This window comes from Rutidosis leptorrhynchoides, chromosome 8 (genome assembly GCF_046630445.1).
Source record: "Rutidosis leptorrhynchoides isolate AG116_Rl617_1_P2 chromosome 8, CSIRO_AGI_Rlap_v1, whole genome shotgun sequence".
Lineage (NCBI taxonomy): Eukaryota > Viridiplantae > Streptophyta > Magnoliopsida > Asterales > Asteraceae > Rutidosis > Rutidosis leptorrhynchoides.
In genome coordinates this window covers 12,372,500-12,398,889 of record NC_092340.1, presented here as the reverse complement: position 1 = coordinate 12,398,889, position 26,390 = coordinate 12,372,500, and the positions used below count along the sequence as shown (strand labels likewise).

Genomic DNA, 26,390 nt, shown 5'->3' with positions numbered 1-26,390 from the left:
TTGTCAGTCGATCTATATTAAGCAAGTTAAATTCAAACTTATGTAATTTTAAAATAAACGGTGATACGAAAATGAGTTCTATAAATTTTAGGCTTATTAGAAATGTATTTAGGAACTATTTGTTAAGTTTTAACACTTTTTATATTTTACCCAGAATCGAGGGGGCAGTTGATGTAATTTTTATTTATTAAATTAATGACTAAATTTTATACTATAATGACCAAAATAAATAAATATAGTTAATTTAAAAATATGGGATTTTTCTGAACACTTTTATCCGTCACTAATTTCGCACGATACACAGTCCGGGAAAACTGTCGATAATTAAAAACCAAAAATAGTGATGGCTACTGTACTAGTACACGTTTTTATTATTGAATGATTATTAAATATTATTGTTAAATTATTTTTGCGTTTTTCTTTTGTTTGTGTACATATTAACGTGTATTTTATTTAACCTATCTTGTCAGCTTAATTTCAGCATTATTGATCCTCTTGACACCTGTTTTGATCTGAATATAAACAAACGTATAATTCAAAAAGTCAATTAAGTAAGAATCTTATTAGCTAGCTGTTAATAAATTGAGAAAATCATATGCTATTATGAATTATCTTATGCTTATTAATCTACTTTTCAACACACACTTTGAACATACAAGAACAATATTCGCTCTGAGTAATATATATTTGGTATTTTATATATTTCTGTTCGTTTAACATTTAGGTTTGTTCAACTTATTAATTAGAAGAAATTTCACAGATTGCATATGATTTGTTCTACCTTTTATCTAAAGTATCTGTTCTCTTTTCTATCCATATAAGTGCAAATTGCAGTACAAATAGATATCTAAGATCAATCACCTTGATCACTTTCACCTTCATTCAATCACCAACCATTCACCACCATGAACTCAACTTTCGGCCACCATCATCATCACCACTTAAACACTTACATAATCCATCACTGTTAGAATCAACACTAAACCCATTATGTGTGCTATTTGATCTTTCTTGTTAAAACCCACAACACCACCATCCTCACTCTAACTCGTCACCTTCCATCACCACCTCAAACCCACTACAAAATCGCCCATGTAAACCACCAACAACCCTACTATCTACTTCGGTTTTTTGGTTCTTACTCGTTGAACAACATCACGACATCACCACCAATTATAATTTCGGTCTTGATTTTTTAACATCACACACCATTATTTGCTGTTGCTACGTTACTACTCTAATTGATTGTTTCTATTGTCGTGACCATGGTAAACCGAAATAACCCTCTTCATGTTCGATGGTAATCAAAACCCACTTGTATATTATTATTAATTTTTTTTTGCCAACTCCTACTGTTTTGGTTATTAACGAAACCTAAAACCGCCGCCTACTATTTTTGAACCCACTTGTGGCTACTCATCTACTTTACAACAATTATTGTCAAATCTTTGCTTCTTTTCTTCTGCTCTTCCGGCTCTGAAACAGTAACATAATAACGGTATTAAGATAATAACGAATATAATGATGATCGTGATGTTGAGAAAATGATAATGTTGATATACGCATGATGATCGTCGATGATAAAACGAGGAAGAAGTAGATGATGATAAAATCATCATGGTGATAATACAGTGGCGAAGTACGATGATGAGAAGATGATAGAGACATAGTGATGATGATTATGTTATGATGGTGGAAGACATGATCATGAAAGTTATGATTATGATGATATAATATTCTGCTACTTTTCACGTTTTAAGAAGAAAGAAGAAGAAGAACCGATTACCCTTTTTATTTATGTAACATCCCACCTTTTTCCGTTTACTTTTCCGTTATACTAATATAAAGTCCGTTATATGTTTATAACATCTCCCGTTGATACGCGTTTTAAATTATCTCGTTTAGGTAATTCCCGCACCCGAACGAAAGTTGAGGGACTAAACTTGACAAGGGATCAAACCCTTGACTAGGTCAAAGGGTCAAACCCCTTTCACCCATTCATTTTCATCTCCATCTCTCTCTTTCTCTCTAGCAAGAACACACACCCAATTATCCAAATTCATTCAATCATCATCTAAATTCGATCTAGGAGGCTTACAACAAAATAAATTACATATTCGTGATCCTCTCTTCATCCTCTTCATTTTGGTACCAACTTCATCTCATTTGGGTAACTTTCTAAAATCACTAGATTTTGTGTTCTTGATGTTTTTAACTTATAAAAGTGTTAATTAGTGTCTATGGCTCAAGTCTAACATGAATATATAATTTATATGCTCGATCTTGTTGTTTTAGTGTAACTAGCATGAACTTGAATTTTGGTGTGTTGTTCTTGAAGTTTGGATGATCATATGTTGTTAGATGTTAAAAGTTCATGTTCTAATTGTGTTCCTTGTATCACTAGCTTCAATTTGATGTGTAGGTTGCCTTAGAAAACTTCATGAACTTGATTATTGATTTTGGTGAATTTGGGTTAGGGTTTGATGAATTTGAAATGGACTTTTGATGCATTGAATGCCATGGATTATTATTGGTAAGTGTTTAGTTGGATTGTATGCTTGATTACCTTCGAAACGGCATATCATTCATGTAAATTGGTTGCCCGAATCATTGAATTGCATTTATGAACTTGTATGCGGTTAATGTTAAGCATTAGATGCGGTTTTGGTTGTTGTAATAGGTAGATTGATTGATGAAATGTGTTTAGTTGTTTTCCTCGTCAAATTACCTTCCCAACGGTATAAGATACTTGTCTTGATTGTTTGCGGATCATAAATGGTGATTGTTTGAAGTTAGGTTCGTGCATAAAACTTAAAAACTGCCAGAATTCTCTGCACAGGTAATGGCGCGGTGCGCCATATACCCGCGCGGCGCGCCATTCTGGTCTGTCCAACTTGGTCAATTTTTGAATAATGTTTGCTATGCTACGCACCTCCGATTCACATGTAACTTGTCCTAACATGCTCATACATGATTAAAAACCTCAGAAAAATAGTTCGGGACACGACCCGAACGTGTTGACTTTTTCGTTGACTTTGACCGACCAAAGTTTGACTTTTTGTCAAACTTAACCAAATGATTATGTAACCTTCCTAACTTGTTTATATACTTGTATCTTGCATGAAACTTGACAATTTGATTTCACATGCTAAATAATCGAGTCGTAACGAGCCATAGGACTAATTGAACATCCTTGACTTATCGTGTTTACCGTTATTGATACGACCTATTTGTTTAGGTCAAGACTAGCACTATCCTTCGCACACGTTACTTTGTGAAGTACTTTTCATACGTGCACTCAAGGTGAGATCATAGTCCCACTTTTTACTCTTTTGAACTTACTTTTGGGATGAGAAAACATAAACGATTCTTTTGAACTAAGTGAACACAAGAACGGGAAAACAAACATTCTACATACGAGTTTAGAACAAAATCCTCAATTCGATTATCATTAGTTACACTTGCCGGGTGTAAGCGAGAACTTATGTTATATGGCCATATGGGTTTGACAGCCCTCATCCTTGACGGTTCGCTACCGTCTACGGATGAAATATATTTTCGAGAATCAGTGTTTGTTCTAGCACTATGGATGGGGTATACAATGCACCAAAGACGGGCACTTGTTACGAATTAGGCTTGTGTAATTCGCTGTTGGGCCGAGTACTTGCTGTTCTAGTTAGGCCGAGATCATCATAGGGTTGCTGTTGTTGTCCGATGTAAGAAGACGGAGGAAGAAAACTGGTGTTTACGGGTTAAATGAATTTAGGTGTCTTTTTAAATCAGAAAATCATGAAACAGTTGGGTGGTTAGGGATGTTATCGTTATTCGGGAGGTCATGGGTTCGAGCCCCGGCTGTGGCATTATTTTTTTTACTATTCTTTGAGGTAGTTTTCAATATCAATATTTTTATTATTATTGTTATTATTAGATTACTTATTATCATTAATAAAATTTATATCATAAATTATTAGTATTATCATTACAAATATTATTATTATTAGTACTATCTTTATCATTAATAATAAAATTATCATTTTTATTATTAGAATTATCATAATTTCTATCATAATTAGTATTATTTTTATCATTATTATTATTAGTATTATTAATATATCAAATGAAGATTTTCTATATAAAAATATATTTATGACATAAAACCTAACCATATTAATACTTTTGTAATAAATGTTAATTATATATATAAAGATAAATATATCTAATTAAGTTATTAATAAAACACATGACATAAAATAACAAATAAAATCACTAATAATATATATATTGTTCGATTACCATTACATGTATTAATATACATAATTGAATATAGGTTCGTGAATCCGAGGCCAACCCTGCATTTGTTCAGTATCGTCGTATGCATATTTTTACTACAAAATATCGTATCGTGAGTTTCATTTGCTCCCTTTTTAAATGCTTTTGCAATATATATTTTTGGGACTGAGAATACATGCGCTGCTTTTATAACTGTTTTACGAAATAGACACAAGTACTTAAAACTACATTTTATGGTTGGATTACTATACCGAATATCGCCCCTTCAAGTCTGGTAACCTAAGAATTAGGGAAATGGCCCCTAATTGACGCGAATCCTAAAGATAGATCTATGGTCCTAACAAACTCCATTCTGGAATTTGAAATGCTTTAGTACTTCGATTTAAAAGGTGATTGCGATTGCCAATATTATGACATACTTGCGAGTATGCGGGGGACATTCTATATGCATTATGATAATGTCGGTTACCAGGTGTTCATCATACGAATGGATTTTATACACTTGCGAGTGTAATGATATTTATGAAAAATGAGGATCTTGTGGTCTATTAAAATTATGGAAATGATTGATTACGATAAACTAATGAACTCACCAACCTTTTGGTTGACACTTTAAAGCATGTTTATTCTCAGGTATGAAAGAAATCTTCCGCTGTGCATTTGCTCATTTTAGAGATATTACTTGGAGTCATTCATGACATATTTCAAAAGACGTTGCATTCAAGTCGTTGAGTTCATCAAGATTATTTTTAAGTCAACTATAGTTGGATATATTATGAAATGATATGCATGCCGTCAACTTTCGATGTAAAGAAAGTTTGTCTTTTAAAAACGAATACAATGTTTGTAAAATGTATCATATAAAGGTCAATTACCTCACGATGTAACCAAATGTAATGTATTCGTCCAGATGGATTAGGACGGGTCGTTAGAACTACCCCCACCCCATAGTATAACCGAGGATGGCCGTACAACCCGAGCCTTAGTGAATCCGAACTACCCGACATTCACTACCTCAAACTATAAGTCCAACCAACAGGGGCAATCGTACTACCCGAAATATTGTGAATACGAACAACCCGATATTCACGTCCCACAACACAACACATGAATGGTACTCCCATTCTCAATCGGTACTCGAATTTCCCGATAACGTCATACCATACCGATATAACACTACACCAATGATGAAGTTAGCGGACCGGATCAACGGCCATAAATCACCAATCACATACGCTCTTTTGGCCTCAAACAACGAGTAGTGCAACATCGAGCACTGCTACACTATAGTGAATCCTAACGGATCACACTAACCATTCACCACAAACGAAGCATATACGCATAATCGAACATCGCTATCACAATCGAGCAAGAACCACCAATATCGCACATAGGCACAAAACAATAATTCTCTAGAAGAGAATCCGACACACACATCCCTTAACCGAGGGATTTCACCTTGCTCGCCAAATACGCCCATTATCTCTCAACGAGATTCACCACATTACCACCCCGGTGATAATTCAATTCCGAAACCATAAGTACGATTTAACCGAAATCGTACTCTACCACAAATCGACCAAATCTAGGTCCCGTCACAAATTTCGGACATGCTAAGAGCATCATCTAAAACCTTACACTAAAACCTCCTCGTGTGGGAGCGTAACTCCCCCACTCGGAACTACGTTCCATAACCGCCTCTTGTACAACCGTACCATGCTACCAAAGGTAGACTTTACTAACAATTGGGTTCACACGACCCATCACCACATCTTGCTCCATCCTTGAGCATGCAAAGGATTTTAACCAATCCTTAAACACCTCGAACAGAAGTCACCATAATTTGCACAACTTTACTCTCTCAATTATCCAATTGTTATAGCTTGTCAAATTTCCACCTAGTCACTCATGTACCTAAGGTTTCTTACCGGTACCCTAAGCACAAAGTAACCGCACTACCATCGGAGTCGAATACCACGCTAGTAGGTATGAAAGAGGCACCTAACACCGCGTCGCGTAGACTCCATTACCAACATACATCGAGATCAAACACTCGATCTTTAGGGTTGTATCCACCCGTCGAACCTCATGGTTCCTAATCTTCAATACAAAAACAAGCACACGCTTAACGACCAAACACCAAAGCCCATTCCCAAGGCTTGGTAGAAAAATTTCCCAACACTAAGGAATGCTCGGCGGCACCAAGTCTTACGCCCTTCGCCCATTAATCAAAACTTCACCGTAGGGCAATTCCACTAGGAACGCCACCCATAACAAAATATGGACAATACAATGCTTTCAATCAAACTCGTACACAATGACACATAATAGATATCCAAAGGACATATTTATTAAAATGAAACGTACCTTAACGTCTCCTTGCGGCATTTGTCGCCGCCAACTCGGGACAATCCGGCTTGCGATGTCCCTCTTTATGACAATAGTAGCACATTCCGTCATCACTTCTCGGCATTGTGCAGTCCCATAACTTGTGGCCCCTAACACCACAATTAAAACATCTAGGCGCACGAGAACTCGTCGTGCCTTTCTCCACATTACCCATACTCGCACTTGCACCCTTAGTTTTCTTAATTGGGGCACCATATGAATCAACCCTTCTCTTACTTGAAGGTTCACCAATCTTCGATCGCGAATACGACTCGAAACCCCTAGCCATGTTGAATAACTCCGCAAACGATTTCACTTGACCAACGCTAATTTTGCCCTGAAAATCATCATTCAAAGTTCGATAAAAATCTTCCTTCAACATTCGATCGTTCCCAATATACTCCGGGCAAAAACGAGCCTTCGCCATAAAGTTCGTCTTGAGAGTATTCAAGTCCATCGATCCTTGTTGCAAATTTCGCAACTCACTATGCATTTCCGACAAATCGGCTGAAGTCCGGAACTCCTCAAAGAATTCCTTCATAAAATCGTCCCACGATAACGCCATAAACGGCTCACCACCGACAAGATCAATCTTACCATCCAACCAATCCCTCCCTCTACCCCGCAACAAGCTAGTAGCGAGTCTCGTCTTCTTCTCGGGAGGGCATTCAATAGTGCGAAAACACCCTTCCACATCTGAGATCCATGTTGTGCTAACCAAAGGATCCGGTTTCCCATCATACATCGGGGGTTTAGTCCTCATGAAGCTCTTAAGACAACGCTCCATTTCCCCACTACTTTGAAGTTCGGAATACTTCCTATCCATTTCTTCTCGAAACGCACCCATTTGCTCCGCAACGGCGGCCGCAACCCTAGCGTTAAACTCTTCGTCATTCATCTCGATCTCGTTTCGCGTCGTCATTCTAAAGAATGCAAAACGATTAGTCCACGAACATATAAAACCACATGCACAACACCGCCCCATCTTGCTCGACACTCGTCGTACATCACTTGTTAGACACGATTTGCACCCGTAATAAGGTTTGCAAGTCCTTATTACGCACACACGCTGTATCAACTCGTTAGTACAACGACCGTCTCGCTCAATGATATAACTATCACAAACATAAACAAAGCACAACGCACTAATATATTATTAGTATCCACTTAAAAATATAAAAGTTAGTCCACCTAAAAACAAGGTACTAACTATAACCCGTCCGACCCGTAATCCTACAAGTCCCGCAACAAATAAGCACACACATAAAAGTCTAAGTCTAGGCACCTATCTCAAGTCACCTAAATCCCTTAGACCATGCTCTGATACCACTTGTAACAACCCAACCCGTTATCCAACCAAATACGCGGAATAATTTTTTTATACAGATAGGGTGCGCGGCGCGCAACCCTCCTTGTACGCAGCGCGCACAAGGCCATTCAGCTTCTGTCCGAATTTTACGTTTTTGCGTTAAAGATCTATCACTTCCCGACACTTTTAGATGAAACGGTTTTCACAACATTTAATATTAGTTAAAACTAACACGTTCCAATAATAAAATGAGTTTTACGACACCGGGCCCACATCGGCCGATTTACGACTTTCGTACAAGATACAAGTTTTCGACCACATGATTTTTAACACATAATAAAGACCGAGCATGGCGATTGGGGATACGCTACCCAATCCTAATCAAATCCAAAAGCAAGTCTTCTAATCAAGCTACGCGAGTCCACTAGTCCCCACGCTTACCCGAGCCACCGCATCAATGCAAATCTATAAAAATGTAGACAACGAGAGGGTAAGCTAACGCTTAGTGAGTGAGAATATACTACATACATATATATGCATAAAATGGACATGCCACACAATAATAATCAAATAGCACATACCGGAGTCAAATGCATAAAGGTAAGCTAAACTAGGCATACCGTACGAATGCTATACAATAAGCTAATACTCAACGATGTGCGAACACCAAACGATAAGAACAACGTCATCAAGCTACACCCGGAGGGTTAGCTACGTAACAATTATATCAATAACGTATATATATAAAAATATATAACCAACGAACCCACAACCCAAGGTTAACCACTTAACCTTAAACACCCGAAGGATGACCGTGCAACTTGGCCTTAGTGAATACATACGACCCGATACTCACTACTTTCACTTCGTAGAATAACCAAGGATGGCCGTGCTAACCGAGCCTTAGTGAATACGTACAACCCGTTATTCACCACCTCAACCACGAATTTAACCCAAAGGACAATCGTACAACCCGAAGTATTGTGAATACGAATGACCCGATATTCACATCCCCAAACCATAACCCACGGTCTCAAGATTACTAAAATCCACGACCTCGGGGTTAATCAACCGAAATCAAATACCAAACGTACATCCGTGCCAATTGGACCTAAAACACAAGTCCATCAAAATCCACCTATATGTGAAGTGAGCTCTATAACCGAGAACCACTTCACCCGACCCGCACCCATCCTACACATACATATGCACATAGGATATTAAGACTCACCTTGTCATCTTGATGAATGCTATCGAATAATCTGCAACTCGCCAATGGAATGTACCTATTCCAATATCACAATACAAGTAACACACTTAGAGTGGATTTACAAACCAACTCAAAAGGACACTTAGTGTAATTTCGACCAATTGCACTTCCAAGCACAAAACGTGCCCAAACTAACCAATAATCGCTAACACAAGTGAAAATGGTCCTAATATGCCAATTAAACCCAAACACAAGTGTTAAACACTTATCAATCTCAAAATCACCCATAAACCCTAATTTTGACTCATCTCAAAATTAGTTTTTCAAATACCCTAAAATGGGTTCCAACATTTCCATAATCACTAAACCTAGTGATTAAATCCAATTACAAGTCCTAATCATGGCCAAGTCGGTTTCCAACCCAAAACCCACCAACAACAACAATAAACCCGATTACTAACAACACTAAACTCACTTCATGAGTTTAAATGGGTTTCTCAACAATTTAAGTTCAAACCCTAACTTGAATATCAAAATCAAACAATGAAATTCGGAGTTAGAACTTACCATAACAACCAAAACGTAGCTAGGAACGAGGTGAACAACTTTAAAACCCGAGCTTTGGTGAGAATCCAACTCCTTCTGCTCCAAATGGAGCTTCCTCTCTCTAAAACTCTTCTCTCTCTCTCTAAATAGTTGAGAGTGTTTGTGGATGTGAAATATGATTCAAAGTTGGATCCAATTCTGCCAATATGTCCACAGATCCGGCCTCAAGTGAAAAGACCAAACTACCCTTCATTTAACCCCAAAACAGAAAAACTGGAAAATCTGTCGCATGAAGTGTGCGCGGCGCGCTCACCTAATGGTGCGCGGCGCGCACAAGGGTTAAAACAGTCTGTCATTTTGCAATTCGTTCCACACTTCACACACTTGATGCACACCAATAATACGCTATGTACAATAAATATTAGGGTCTTACAGACATGGTGATGCTTAAGGTTTCGCCATTGAAAGGTATTATTCGTTTTCGAAAACGAGAAAAGTTAGCTCCTCCGTTTATTGGGCCTTTCAAAATTTTGGCTCGTGTTGGTGAGGTTGCTTACAGACTAGAGTTACCCGAAAAGCTTGCGGGAATCCATAACACATTTCATGTTTCCCATCTCCGTAAGTGTCTTGCAGATGACTCGACTTGGGTGCCATTAGATGAAATTGCGCTAAACAACAAGCTAGAGTATGTTGAAGAGCCGATAGCCATTCTTGATGAAATGGTCAAGTTGTTGCGTAATAAAGAAGTGGGGACTTATAAGGTGCAATGACGACATAGAAAGGGGTCGGAGTTTACATGGGAACTCGAAGAGTTCGTTTTGGTGTATCTTCCGGCTTGTCTTGCAGCTTGAATCGCGAGGACGCGCTCCGATTCAAGTGGGGGAGAGTTGTAATGCCCCGTTCTTCCTTGTACATCGTCCAAAGGTGCGTATTTAACCTTGTGATCGTTTAAATTTAACCGTGGTCGATTTAAATGGACTAAACATTGGAAATTGGACTGAACTGGCAAACCATCGCGTTTTAAGTAGGTGTATCGCGTTTCAGGTCGTCGCGGAACGCGACAGGGTCGGTTGAAACGCGACAGCTTAAAACCATTTAACCTGACCACTTTATCGCATTTTGGTTAGCGTTGTCGCATTTGGGTCGTCGCGGAACGCGACACGTGGGCAGACATGCTTTTCCAGCTCGTTTTTAAAGGGCATTTTGAGGGTGTTTTGGTCTTTTCACGTTGTGGACGGTTTGAGACCATAAAAACTTATCCAAAACTTATCCTTATCTCATTTCTCATTCTTTCACCTACACACTTCCATTTTAGAGAGAGAATTGGAGTTTTAGAGAGAGAGAAAGCTCATTTTGGAGGAGAAGGAACATGATTCTTGCCTAAGTTCAAGTTTTAAAGTTGTTCCCTACATCTCTAGCTACATTTTGATAGTGTTGGTAAGTTTTAACTCCGAGTTTCAAGTTCAAATTGATTTATAGTTAGGGTTTGTTCATGTGTAGCTTGCAAGACCCATTTTAGTGTCAAAGGGGTGAATTTGGACGAACTTGATGTATGGAAACCCTAAGGTTTGTAATCTAGGGTTTAGTCTTGTGATTTGAAGTTTGTAGGGTTGATTGTGCTGTTGAAGCACTAACACACTTATGTGTTAGTGAAAGACTTGAAATGGGTACAAGTTTGACCCGATTGTGGGTCTTGACTTTAAAATGGGTCAAATGGTTAAGGGTGGACCTAGTGGGCAAGATAGGTATGAAAATACCCGAAATTTGTGTTAGTTGTTGTTATTGGACTTTAATCACTAGCTTTTAGTGATTAATGATAGTCTTGACGTTGAATGGGCGGTTTTGTGCAAATGGGTCATTTAATGCAATTAAGCCATTAAATGCATAAGAGTTAAGTGTTAGTGGCTAGTCCAACTAGTTTGTATGTTGATTGTGTATCTAATGTAATAGGTACTTTACATTGAAGCTTGTGGAGCGTATAATCATCACCTAGATGACAAAGTGAGTGGAATAATTATATGTGTACGTATATAGTGTATTTATTTGTATGCTATGGCATGATCCACGGAGCCGGTAATGCCATAGTATGTGCGAGTATGCTATGATGCGAACCACGGAGCCGGTAGCATTATAGTACGTGTGTTGTAGTGCGGACCACGGAGCCGGTAGCACTATAGCACGAGTTGTTAAGGTGTGAACCATGGAGCCGGTAGCGCCTTAACGTGAGTATGACTCGAGTTATGATGTGAACCATGGAGCCGGTAGCATCATGCAATGCGTATGGTGTGAACCACGGAGCCAGTAGCGCCATGACGTGGGTATGGTTAACCATATAATTTGTGTATGTGTTGTAGTGTAGCATATTATATTATGTCGTTTATATGCTATTGAATATGCTAGTTGCGGTATTAGAGGTCATTAGCTCTATAATTGAGATGATATGCTAATTATATTGCTAGCATGTATGCGGTATGTGTGTAAGTGTATGCAAGTAGGTATATTATATATGTATGTGTATAATTATTGCATTCACTAAGCGTTTTGCTTACCCCCTCGTTGTTTACTCTTTTTAGGTTCCGGCGTGGACAAGGGCAAGGGTATTCGTTTGGATTAGAGACCTCCACCTAGTGGGATTATTGGAGGGGATTTTGGATGCGACCTTGTTGGGTAGTTTAACCCCAAACGCCATGCTCGTGTTTTGTTTGGAAATTAAACTCATGGGTCGTTAATACATTTTGATTTGTACTAAATTTTAATACTTAAATACTGGAAGCGTTGTACGAAACCTTTTATGTTATGGCGGATCTTTATTATTCGAGAAACTCATTTGAATGTCGTATAAAGTCACTAATGTTTCAAAAAAAAAAAAAAAAAAAAAAAATTTGTCAGGTTAGATACGGGTTGGGTGGTTTCAATAATTTTCGTTTATGAAAGTTCTTCGTTGTTTGAAAAAAGTCCCATTGTGACCCTCATACTCAAATCAAATCCATTATCAAGATTAAGAGTTACTCCATAGCATTGAGATAACAATAGGTCTGATCTTGAATGAACTAGTTACAACCGATCCCTCCACATATGTGTCCCCAACATACGTTGTACTATACATCCACAATGATTCAAATGCAACCCATATTGGTGTAATGCTATCAAAACATGTTTTAATTTTAATTGACTGTGTAAAAAAGGATAGCTGAATATCTATTAGTATAGGCCACTCCTTATCTACCTCGTGAAAACACGTGAAAAGTATTTGACGTTGAATGTTGAATTGTTTAACATTCAACACATTTGTTTATAACTTCTGAATGACAAGTGGTGTTGAATGAAGTAATAATATGCGTTGAACCATTCGAATGAAAATTATCTTTTAACGTCTAAATACATTCATTGCAATTTAAGACCCTTACCAAACTATATGCATAACAATTACTCCCATCATATAGCTACATTCTTTTATTTATTTCTTCTAAAAGGTTAATAAAGTGATATATTCCGTACATCATTTAGATTTTTCATTAAAATAATTTCAAACATGTTATTGTTATTCAGAATCAGAATCATGTAGAACATTCGAATTCCATTTGAATTACGATCCATTCAACGAATAATTATTCAATTTTATCAAATACACCCTTAGTTATGTGTTTGTGGAGACCACTGAAGCATTGCCTGAGTGGTATAAACTCTGGGTTGGACCTGAGTTCTAGTTTGCGCAAGTTCGAATCAGGGGGGAGGTTTCTCAAAGATTATGTTGTGGTGAATAAAGGTGTATGTCCTAATCCACCCAGTTTAATACAAAGCACATCGGGTACTCAATGCGGCGATGGTGTGTGAAGAGTTTTCTCTTAACGCGTGTGTGGTGACAAATGAGAGCATTCGATGTCGTAATGACCGTTCAAAGGAAAAAAACTCACGTGTTAGTGAATGGAGTTGATACTAATGTAGTGTTGATGTTAATGAAAGAAGTTCAGTGTAATGCATTAATAATCACGAGTGGTCTTACATTACATTGGATTTACAGTATATGCTTACCTAAATTGTTTGATTATAACACGTGACTTCATGGAATATAAGTTGATGTTAAACGAATATATTATAAGTAAAGTTTTATTTTGCATTTTTAGAGTTCCAGCTATCAAATTCAGTTATAAGCTACAATTTCAATAGCTTCAACTATTTTCAATTTTTCACCAAACAAATCAATAAATTCTTTTCATAAGAAATTTGAGTTAAATGTACATTTTTTGTTTCACTTTATGCAAACCTAAGGGTACAACTTGTTTGATGCTAAAATTTACGAGTAATAAAATACAACAGAGTGGGGGAAACGAGAGGGAAGCATTCTAAACCACACAGTCACAATATAGAATTTTGACCTCGCTCTTGTCCCACACATTCACGTTCATAAATTTGTGGCGGAGTTCCTTCTTTTTTGTTCTTCGTTCTTGATCATATCATCATTATATATATAATTTAAAATTTTAAAATGAATTATTAAAAATTTGTACATAATAATATATGATCTTTAAATAATAGTTATTGAAAATTGAAAAATTATTTCTTTTTGTACAGATAGAGTTCAGGCTTTCTAAAAAGTTTTGAACATTTTAACAAAAGTGTTAGACTACCATTAACTGTGCTTGGGACGTCACAGACAGAGAGTTCACTTTTTAGTCAAAAAGTGCAATCTGTCTGTGATGTGGCAATGTCAAATTTTGACCCTCATTAACTCGTGTCAGATTTTTGTGTCAAATTCGTGTAGGGTCTACTAATTTTTTTATTCTTCTTTTGATTAAATATAAACAAAAAATATATTACATAAAATAATATATATATATATATATATATATATATATATATATATATAAAATAATAATAATAATAATAATAATAATAATAATAATAATAATAATAATAATAATAATAATAATAATAATAATAATAATAATAAAGCCATTAATTAAGTAAATATGGTGCCTTGAACACGCTCGAAATCGACTTCAGAATCTTCATCTTCTAATTCTTGAATCAGTGCAATAATACGTCCGTCTGAATCAAATTCGAAATTAAGTAAACATGATACCATAATTATTAAAAATTGTAGGATTGAAAGTGAAAAATGAAAGGAAAAAAAATAGTGTTTTGGTATGTTAATAGGAAGTTGGTAATGACTTTAAATAGATAAAGATATAAAAAAGTTGGAAAAAAGGGCTTGTAGTCGTTATTCAACGACTCAAATCTCGGACCAATCACATAGCGACACGTGTTTTGACATTTTTTTCGTCGAAAAGGTGATTGACGCTCTCTTTTCGTAGTCGTGACGCCCCATTAATTACGTCATGGAGCGTCAAATGCTGCCAACATGTGACACGATAATTTGACGCTGCTTTAACCATAGTCTTACATATAGGGGTGATCAGTATTTGGTTTGAAACCGTGGAACCCGAAAACCAAACCAATAAAAACCAAACCGAATTTGAAAAACGGTTTTCGGATCGAGTAAAACCGAAACCGAATTTGAATTCGGTTTTCGGTTAGGTTTTCCGTTTTGAAAATTCTGAATTCGGTTTAACCGAAAACCGAATTCAAACCCGAATTCAAAAATTTTAAATGTTTAATTTATATATTTTTGTTTTAATGTCATTATAATTTGGGATTCTATGAATAAAATACATTTTCACTCATATGATGATTTGGTAGCTCACATTATAATTATGTTACTCAAATTATTATGTTCTTCTTCTTAATAACAGAAGCAGTAAACGTCATAATTAAGCTGTAAATATTAATAAATCATCGACTTCTTGATAATTTAATAGCACGTCATTGTTTAGGATATAAATAACTTAGACATCAGTAACGCCACAATTAAACTACCATCGTTTTCAATTTTTTCATAATATTCGGTTTTAACAGAAAACCGAACCGAATCCGTTCGAATTCGATTTTCGGTTCGGTTCGGTTTTCGGTTTTGCTCAAAAAAAAATTCAAAACCGAATACACTGAACAAATCAAAAAATCGAACCGATGAACACCCCTACTTACAAGAGGTATTGTTCGAAAATTTGTTGATTAAAAAACTAGGAACTAGGAAAGTAGGTGGAAAGTTAACAAAGTAATGGTAGGGCGTTATTTCAAACGGCGGGTGACGGGTTCCTAACCGCCACCGACGTTGGTTTCCAATCCAGCTGTAATTGAAAATGACTTCACACGCTGGCGTACAACACGGCCCCGTCAGATCTGACTGTGTCACAGGTGTCCTATTATCTTTCCACGTGTATATGATACTTGTCCACATCCCTCATTTATATCACTCTTCCCACGCGCCCCCACTTCGCGTGAAATATCATTATTTCTCTTTCAACTAGCAACAACGGACAGACCACTACCACCAAATTGAATTAAAAAAAATAAGGTCTATTTAAACCCCTTCGTTAACTCTATTACACTCTTTCCTCCTTCATCTCTTTTCCGCATACGCGTTTTGTATCTATACTCCATTTCCTCTTTTAGTAGTTTCTAGGGTTTATAAGGTAATGCAGTTTCATTCCCTTCTTCTTTTCGCTATTTTTATTATATATTTAATTTATTTGTTTAGCAATTGCTATTTTCTAGGTATTTTGTTTTGAAGTTTCAGAATCCGTTTGTTTACAGAACGAATGTTGCGCAACATTGATTTAATTAAACTTATTATTATAATTACTATTTAATTATTTTAATAATTATTATCATTAGCGTACGATTGAAATTTCTCTTTGCTTTATTTAATTTGCAAAACGTGTTTATTATGAGCTAGTTTAATCTGTTTCTGTGAATAAAGTTTTTTTTTTTTTTACTTTGTTTATCATATTATACACCGTATTGTGTAATTGTGTATGTGTATGTTTATCTATATGTATAATGTATAGAGATGAAAGGTGAAATAAGAATACAAATTGTAATGAATCTGAATAGACTTGTAGGCAGTTAATTCTATAAGTGATTTCTGAAAGTACTGATTCCATATTAGTTAGCAGTATTACGATATTGTGGTTTAGGTATGAGCTATTTGTATGTAATTGTCTCATATGTGAAGAGCTCTTTATGAATTGTTATTGGCAGTCATTGAGTGTTTAGGTATAACATCAGCTGGAATTTGTAACTATGTTAGGTTCTATATTGTATATGCATACAGTTTTTCTGTTTAGATTTATAAGTTTTCATGTATCTTATAAAGGTTAAAAGGTTTTCCCTGTTCGGGCTATCCAGGAGGGCGAGTAATCCGACCCATAGTCTGATGTATGCAGCCCAACAGGATTACTCCCTGGCTGTTTCCAAACCATCCCTGGCCATCACTAAATATAAGTTATCATGTGTCTTATAAACAGATTTGTGTGCTAGAACATAGGGGATCTGGGAGATTGATTTAGTTTTTGTATAGTTCTTAATTTTTTCAGCTCTTGAATATTGTAGTTTTTCATGATTTTTTGGGATAGTTATGTTTTTTGGACTATTTTATCTGATATTATTTTAGTGTGAGAGGGATAGGTGATGACCAGGTTCATTATATCTCTTATTTACCCTACTAAACATTGTGTCAGTCAGTCAAGGGTGTTTTTATATGTATTTTTAAATAGTTACTTTGAATTATACTAATGTATTGCTGGTTTCAGATGGCAAGGTAAAAAAATTGAAAATAAACGAACATAAGTTATGCACAAAAGAGAAAATAAAAATTTTATTTTTCTGAGTGTGTGCACATATTTGAAGGAAATAGGGAATCTTGATTGTATTGTATATTTGTTGCTACGTTTGTATTTCTAATTATGTAAATAAGAGGAGATGAGATTTTGTAATCCACTAAAGTTTCATTATACACCATTATACTTATGTGTTGTTTGATATCATGCTGTCAATATAATACATACGTACGCTACATATGATGGTGTGTCAAGTAGTATTATTGAAGTGCATTGATCGCTGCATCATGTAGTCAAGCTCAAGACAGCTATGTATATTTCATTTTCGTCTGTATAGGATATGAAAATATATAGCCACATTGGACCATGCTCCTAAACATTGAATTGTGTTGAGGTCTTGTCCTATACCATGCTCCTAAACATTGGACCATATTGAATAGTTCCATATGCTATGCTAATGCTTTTTTTTTTTTTTTTTTTTTTTTAACATTCTTATGTCCCCACCATGTGAGTTTAGATTATTAGCATACACGTAGCCTGTGGTCGACATTTCATGCCATGTATTTTGTTCCTAGCCAGCTTTCTATTTTGGGGGTGATGTTATACAATATTTATTGACAAACAAATCAGCAGAAGTGTCATGAAATCTTGTTCAGTATATATACTCAGTGCAAGCATTTGAACTTTATTTCAACATGTATGTATTATGCCTCATGGATTTTTACTTCTGTACATGTGATGTGTGAAAGGGTAAAAGTCTGGTTTCATTAAGATAACTAGTTGTGGCTATTATACCAAAATAATTTTAAAATGGAGGATTTGGTATTATTTCGTGCTATTAGTTTTCTTTGCTTTGGTGTTATTTGTGCTAATCCCTAATTGGTTGTGATGCCAGTTATTTAGACTTGCTCCTGTTTAGACTTGCATTCTTACACATTTCCTCCAAAAAGTTGTCCTGTTTTGATGCTAGTTATTTTCTGAGGTTATTAGGCTCCTAACTACAAATTGAAACCAGAGTAAGCGCATCTGTTGGGAGGAAACTATTTGGAGATTAGTTACTACTTACTAGCAGTTGTCTCATTTTAATGTTCCTTGTAAAAGTTTTATTCATTAACTGGAGTTTTAATGATATTGAGGCCTTTTGTTTTGCAGTTCGTTGCCAAACTATATTCATAAAAATTTAGCTAATGAAAGTGAAGGTGCCTAAGTAAGAGACAAGTTGATATTCATATTTTTGATAAAAGAAGAGTTGGTTAAGACGACTGTGTGATTTCGGTTAGCTGCTTATAATTCAGTTAAGCGGTTCAAGACCTGATGGATCTTAAGGCGAGTCATAGTGCACCCATATTGACCGACCCCACACCTATTTCCAAACCAAGATTAGGAATTCATGACTCATTGCTTCCATACTCGACTGCTGGAGTCTTCTCTCAAGGCCCGTTTCTGACAATTCAATGGAAAAAACCTGGAGTATTTGATGATGTTCGCTCTACTAACTGGTTGGATGCCATGAAATCTTCTTCCCCCAGGAATTTAATAAAAAATAATGGCACTGATTTTTCATCAAATGATATGGATCTTGCTTACCGAAATTGGATGGTATTCATCTTCTCCCACTCTTGTGTACGTTGCTACTAGTATTTAACCCTTGTTAGATGCTAAATTAGATACTAAAAAGTGTTGTTAACTGATCGTTGTGCAGCTTAAGTATCCCTCTGCGCTTACATCATTTGAACAGATAGCTAATAATGCAAAGGGCAAGAGGATAGCATTGTTTCTAGATTATGATGGAACACTATCCCCTATTGTCGATAATCCAGATCATGCCTTCATGTCTATTGCTGTATGAATCTCATCTTCTTAAATTGTTCAATTTTGGCAAGATATTATTCTTATAATACCCACCTGTGTACAGATGCGTGCTGCCGTGAGAAATGTGGCAAAATACATTCCAACCGCAATTATTAGCGGCCGTAGCCGTGAAAAGGTAGTTGCAATTATTTTTCATTATTAATACAATTTTGAGGTTTTGGTTATAGTATTTTTTTTCATTTTTTATTTATTTTTATTATTTCAGGTACGTAAGTTTGTAGGACTGAAAGAACTGTATTATGCTGGTAGTCATGGGATGGACATTATGGGTCCTCTTCTCCCTTCAAATGACCCCACCACCGAGGTAGCAACTTCTAGAACTTTTGCATAAATAAGTACGCAAATCGAAATTACTCTAAATATTTGGTTATCTAAATCTGATTATTTACTTGATTGTAGGTTAAAGAAGGAAACTTGTACCAGCCTGCTAGCGAGTTCTTACCAATGATCAATGAGGTAAAATATGTGAAACCACCTTCTGTTTTTTCACACACACACACACACACACACACACACACACACACACATATATATATATATATATATATATATATATATATATATATATATATATATATATATATAACTTTGAGATCTTACAGTGTTTATGTTTGAAACAGGTTTTTGAATCCCTTGTTGAGATAACCAAAAACATAAAAGGAGCTAAAGTTGAGGACAACAAGTTTTGTGTTTCAGTGCACTATCGTAATGTAGACGAGAAGGTAGCATTTCAACATTTTTTATTCCTAACATCCATATCATTTTCACAAAGATGAAATTTTATTAATACTCCTTTTTTTTTTTTTTTTTCTTTTCTCTATTTACAGAGTTGGACAACAGTTGCACAATACGTCCAAGACACTTTAAAACACTATCCACGTCTGAGATTGACACATGGCCGAATGGTACCTACAAACTCCTAAGTCTTCATTTCCCAGAAAATAAAGTTGGACTACTTTTATAGTTCTTTATTTTTCTAGACTAATTGTTATTCTTTTATTTCCCTCACGTTTAGGTTTTAGAGATTCGGCCTGTGCTCAAGTGGGACAAGGGGAAGGCGGTTGAGTTTTTACTTGAAACACTTGGTTAGTAAAATTCCATTTTTTATTCTCTTATAAGAAATAAGAAATATTTTGTGTTTATAGCATGATATTTTATTATTAGTATTTGAACATGCTCTTTTTTTTGTTGCAGGATTAAGTAATTGTGATGATGTGCTCCCCATATATGTAGGTGATGACAGAACCGATGAAGATGCATTCAAGGTAAATCTGATTATTATAAACTGAACCTCCAAAAGGGTAGTTAATTGATCTAACAAGCTAAATTTATTTCATTTTAAATAGTTTTTACGAGAGGGTAATCGTGGTTTGGGTATCTTGGTGACACCTGCCCCCAAGGAAAGCAATGCCTATTATTCTCTCAGGGATCCATCAGAGGTTCGGTTTTCAGTTTTAATTCGTATGCATTTTTTATATACAGACCGTTGGTACATGTAATTCAAATATATAACAGTTATAAATTTGGTATTCGTTTGCAGGTTATGGAGTTCATCAACTCGCTTGTGATGCATAAGAAATCAGTATCACGATGAGTTTAAAACATTTTATTTGCGGGCAATTGGACTTCGTCATCAACATTCAACATCAAAATAAAATCAAAATCAAAATATAGAATAAAACAAAGGCATTGGAGTTGAGTAAAACGAGCACTTCTCCAAAGTCGTTATCGCGGCAACTGTAAATCTTATTTTTTCTTTATTTTTTGTTCTTTTAATGCTTAATTTCTTTGTGTAGATTTTGTTACTGTAATTTCCATGGAAATTTCAGTGTCTAATGTTACTGTGTATGTATCGTGTTTCTATTGTTTGCCTATTTTTAGCTTCAATTTTTCTCTATGCCTTTGTTCTTTGTACGGCCTAGTTATTTAATGTAGTTGGAATTTGAGAACAGTAAATGTGATCAACTGTAAACTTATAATTAAATAACAGATTATATATACATTTGTGTTATGCCTATCGATTTTATTGTATCATGTCATGTACATGTGAACTGTATCTTTTTAGATTATAGTATCTACATATATGACTCAAAATCATTATTTGGTCAATAATAAAGTAGTGTCTGTATTAGAGATAAATCTCCTGTGATGATTAAAAACTTGTCTTCGAGCGTACTAGCAAATTTGGGGCCAAAAAGTCCGTAGAGACTGGGCTCACAATTTTCTATTATTGTTATTATTGCGGGATTATAGCCAAAATGCCCATTCCCAGCAAGTTTCTTGCGCTGGAGCCAAAAAAAAAAAAAAATTTGCCAGGTTGCCCTCGCAAGACGCAAGGTGCCTTGCGAGTTGCCCTCGCAAGGCGCAAGCTTGCGTCCTTGCGTCTTGCGAACTTGCGACCTTATCTGATCAGATGTTGGATTTTCAGATAAGATTTAGTGAGATTTCTTAGATTCTTGTCGGATAAGATTTTACCCTATTTATAGTATGACCCTGGAACATGTTATTGCACAGTCTCATAAAAATTCCATCCTTGTGCAATTCATTGATTAAAAGCACTTTAAGGTACTAATTTAAGCATTTTTCTTCACTAATTATAGTATTTATTATTTGTTTGTATGATAATTATTTTTAATTAGTTTGTTATTTACAGTTAATCTCAGTTAATATCCATGGACAGAAGAGCTAGAGCTTCACACCGACCATCACAGGGAGAGTCATCACAACAAGTTGCTGAAAGACGACGACTATTAGCCGACCGTCCCATTCTTCCTGGTATTAACGTTGTTGCTCAAGGTGGTTTTTCCGCGTACTGGCGGGGAATAGATGCTGGAGCTTTTCTATATCGTCAAGTTAATGAGTACTATCCCAGACTTGTTAGGGAATTCTATGCTAACTATGTGTTTGATCCACGTAAACTGAAATGTGTTCACGTGAACATGTTTGGTTATTCCTACGATTGGACGTTGGAGGAGTTTGGTGAGATTCTGGATATTCCAGATGGAGATTTCAAGTTTTTCAGTCTTAGCAAGGATGTGAAAAAGGCCCCGAGGAGGTCAGCTACAGGAAATTCATTCTCCGCTTCTGGGTTTGTTTCGGGACTATGTAAACCTGGTTTTTACATGCCAAACAGTGGTCCTGTCATTATCAGGGAGGAAGATATTCAGGACCAGTATCAACAGATGATGAATGTCATCAAGAAGAATGTCATGTTTCGAGATGATGCTGATGTGGAGCTATCTGTAACTGAAGTTTTGATTTTGATGTGTTTGCTCGAACAAATCCCAATTAATCTGGCATATGTGGTTGCTAATCGGATGGCAGGATTGCCTGCAGCTGGTGGGAGTGGATTGTCGTATGGCATGTTGTTGAACAACTTCTTTGCTGATGAAGACGAGTTGGTGTATCCTTCTGATCGAGAGGTGTTGAATGCTCAGATTATGTATGCTGCTCCAATTTAATTAATCTTGGTTGATCATGTAATAAAGTAGGTCGTAGGGCCTTTTGTACTACTTAGTTTGTGTGTTTGTAGTATGTCATTCTGGTTAATGAAATGGTATTTTAATTTTAGCCTATATGTTTTATTGGTCATTTTAATTTCAGTACAAGTTCAAGGACGACGGGAGTAATTTGGTCAATAACTTTTATAAATTACACTTAAGCAGTAACAAATAAAAAAAAAAACTCAAATTTAATTGAGTACCAAAAACTTTTATAGATGGACATATACATTAACAGAAGTTAAACAAATAAAAAAAACTCAAACAGCAGCAACAAAAAAATATTAATCATACCATACGCAAAGACGCAAATCAAACCTTGCGACTGGACGCAAGACGCAAATTTTATGGATCTTGCGTTCTTGCGTCTTTGCGTCTTGCGTTTGTTATTATTAGGTTATAAACCTGATAATAACATTCACTTGACACACACACACTTACCCAGACGCAGAGAAGCAAATTACGTGAAACCTAGCCAAACGCAAATACGCAAACCTCCATCATCTCCTCTCTCGTTCGAACAGTAGATCGTAACCACCATCACCACCTGCACTACCACCAGTTCATCCATCGTATTCACCACAACCACCACGTACCAGCACCTACGTCACTAACTACGTCACCATCGTCTTTGTGATGCCCCGTACAAAACCATCGTGTACGAATCATCAACAACAGGATCATTACAAGGTTAAGTACTATATGCGTTTTAAAAAAAAAAACAGTTTGCATTCATTAATAAAGTGATGTCTAAACCAACATCGAATGTTTTACAATCCAAAAGCATGCTTCACTAAGTAGAAGCAAATAATAAGTGTATGTGACCACAATGGTCGTTACAAGTCATAGTTCAAAAGTACTAATGTTTGAATGCAAAATAAAGTAGTTCATGCGATAACAACTCTAAGCAGCGGGTGTCTACAGCACGAATAGTACATAGCGGAAGCTAACCTCAAGCACCTGAGAAAAACATGCTTTAAAACGTCAACACAAAGGTTGGTGAGCTATAGTTTAAGTGTAACAGTATGTAAGGTAGGCCACGAGATTTCAGTGCTACAAAGAGCGTTTCGAAACAGTATGATAAAGTATATGTTAACCGTGGGCACTTGGTAACTAACTTAACGTTTATACCCCCTGAAAGTACACTTGGCAAGTGCGTATGTCTACGAAGTATTAAACACTCGTTAAATGCTACCGCTACTAGCACGAGTGGGGATGTCAAACCCTATGGATCCATATCTAAGATTCGCGTTCACGGTTCAAAAACCAATGATTAAACGTTACCGAGCTAAAGGGAATGTTTATGCCATTGTATAACCCACACATATATAAGTTTAAGTACTCGTGCCTAGTATGTAAAACATAAAATCCGCATGTATTCTCAGTTCCCAAAATAAGTTAAAGTAAAAAAAGGAATGCTATAACTCACAATGATAATGTAGCGGTAAAGTATGACTCTGAAAGTAAGCAAGTAATGAAGGTTGTCCAAACGGGTCCTCAACCTAAGTCAAATAGTACTAAGTCAGTAAATCGTCCGAATAGGTTTAAAAGTATGTAAATAAGGTCTTAAGGGTCATCATCATTCATCATCAAACGAAAGGCGTAAAGTAAGTTTCGTTTATGAAAGTAGTTTAAAAAAAGGGCCGATTTTGATCAGTCACCACGGCCTCTACCCTTACTGAAATAAGGTGAGACTAGTGGTCATGGCTCCGTATGTGAGTCCTTTAAGTGTGATAAAATTTACAGAAGCAAACTCGTCTTTGTTTGACCGTGGCGATGGTCTAAGTGCGAGTAGGTTAGAAATTTCTGCACAACGTTAAAAGGACATAGTGACGATCGGAGGGCCATAAATCTTAAACCGTAACTCGGATTAAGACGAGTCCTATATGAAAAGTTATCTACTCGAAAAGATATATCTGAAAATAATGGTTACAGTAGCCCAGGTGTACTGGTATGTTACAGAAACCAGAAAATAGTAGGTAGAAGACAGAAAGCAGTAAAATAATGGGTTCCGGTGAGTTTGATGCTTGATGCTTATCACGGTTCTCATCCTTGATGCGTATAGCTTCAAGTGTAAAATTCGTTGATGTGTTTGAATCATCTTGACCAAGATTTGACCATCATAACCCAAGTGCAAGTCTAAGACATGAAGCACAACTCACTTAAGTGTTGCAAGTGTTTTGATGAACCAAAGTTACATCAAAGTCTTAGATTTAACACATGCATGAAATATAAAAGTAATATTAACTAAGTTTTGACAATTATGACACAAGTGTGAGTCTAAGACATGTAGATCAACTCACTTAAGAGTTGTATGAAGTTGATGAACCAAAGTTACATCAAGGTCTTAGATCTAACACTTACATGAACTTTAAAAGTAAAAACAAGTTACAAACTTGAAGTAAACTTATGAAATCAAGATCTTAAGTAGTAGAACATAGTTCTTAGTTAGATCTTGAAGATCCAAGACTCAAAATCCTAGATCAAGCATAAGTGTACAAAGTTATAGTTAAAGAAAGCTTATTTATGTGTTCTTGAACTTTCAAGTTAACTTTTAGTTCAAGATTAATGAGATCAAGACTAACTTGTAGTACTTGACCATTTAACTAACAAACATGAAATTAAAGTGCATGATATAAAGAGATAAACTAGGTAAACAAGTAAAAGGTTCATGGTTGTTCATACTTTTAAAGATTCAACCAAAGTTTGATCTTTAAGTAAAGTAAACTTTAAGTTTACTTCAAGAACTACAAGTAGGATTTCAACACATGAACTTATAAACTTTTGAAACAATAAATGTAGAATCATAAACTAGTAAGTTTATGTTCTTGTGTTCTTGAAAGTTCAAGATATTATGAAGAATGAAACTAAAGAGTTTGATTCTTGGAAACTAGTAAGTAAATAATAACAAGTAACAAAGTAACAACAACTAACAACTACAAACAATTAACAACAAAGAACAAAGAACAAAGAACAAAGATGATGATGATTTAAGGGTGTTTGGCCTACGGTTTTCATTAAGAAAAAGGAAGAACAAGTTGTTCAAAACACTTACAAGAAAGAGATAAAAGTGAGAGAGAAATGAGAGAAAAGGTTGCAAGTATTTTAGGTGTGTGAAAAATGAAATGGAACAAGTGAATGGAGTACTCAAAAAAAAAAAAGAAACCAAACACCTCTAAAGGCCTTGGAGGCCGTCGGTTTTGCAAAGAGGGAAAGGGGGGAAGAAGTTTGTCCATGAGGTACATGCATGTATGTGTCATAAAAGGTGGATATTAAGTGTTAGTTCATGGGGATTATGTAGTAACTATATTCCTTATGCACAAACTAACTAGTTGAGTTCAAATGATGATACTTACATGTAGTAATGGGCTTAACTAAGTCCATGAAAGAAGTAGGGTGGGCTTTATAAGCCCATGTTCAATTAAAAGTCCAAGTTGTATGTAATTAACAAATAAATCCAATTAAAGCCCAAGTAACTGTGACGATCGCTCCAAATTCATATGGACAATACGTCATTCATTGATTTCATTGCGAGGTATTTGACCTCTATATGATACGTTTTGTAAATATTGCATTCTTTTGAAAAGGCACACCAT

General features: G+C 35.8%; 1 protein-coding gene across 1 annotated transcript; it reads left to right on the top strand.

The window, feature by feature from the left end:
• The first annotated feature begins 18,736 nt into the window (after positions 1–18,736).
• LOC139863159 (trehalose-phosphate phosphatase A-like) lies at positions 18,737–20,888 on the top strand. The gene is made up of 11 exons (XM_071851807.1): positions 18,737–19,021; positions 19,125–19,265; positions 19,338–19,409; positions 19,500–19,598; positions 19,694–19,750; positions 19,915–20,016; positions 20,122–20,199; positions 20,310–20,379; positions 20,489–20,559; positions 20,641–20,733; positions 20,835–20,888. Exons 1-11 carry the CDS (start codon positions 18,737–18,739, stop codon positions 20,886–20,888), a joined length of 1,122 nt encoding a protein of 373 aa, XP_071707908.1.
• Positions 20,889–26,390: the final 5,502 nt, after the last annotated feature.

What these genes read in the sequence shown, in the direction of transcription:
- LOC139863159 (XM_071851807.1), top strand. Translation starts at nt 18,737, where the DNA reads ATGGATCTTAAGGCGAGTCATAGTGCACCCATATTGACCGACCCCACA. An exon ending in TTGCTTACCGAAATTGGATG is followed by an intron (nt 19,022 to 19,124) that starts GTATTCATCTTC and finishes ATCGTTGTGCAG; the next exon opens with CTTAAGTATCCCTCTGCGCT. An exon ending in ATGCCTTCATGTCTATTGCT is followed by an intron (nt 19,266 to 19,337) that starts GTATGAATCTCA and finishes ACCTGTGTACAG; the next exon opens with ATGCGTGCTGCCGTGAGAAA.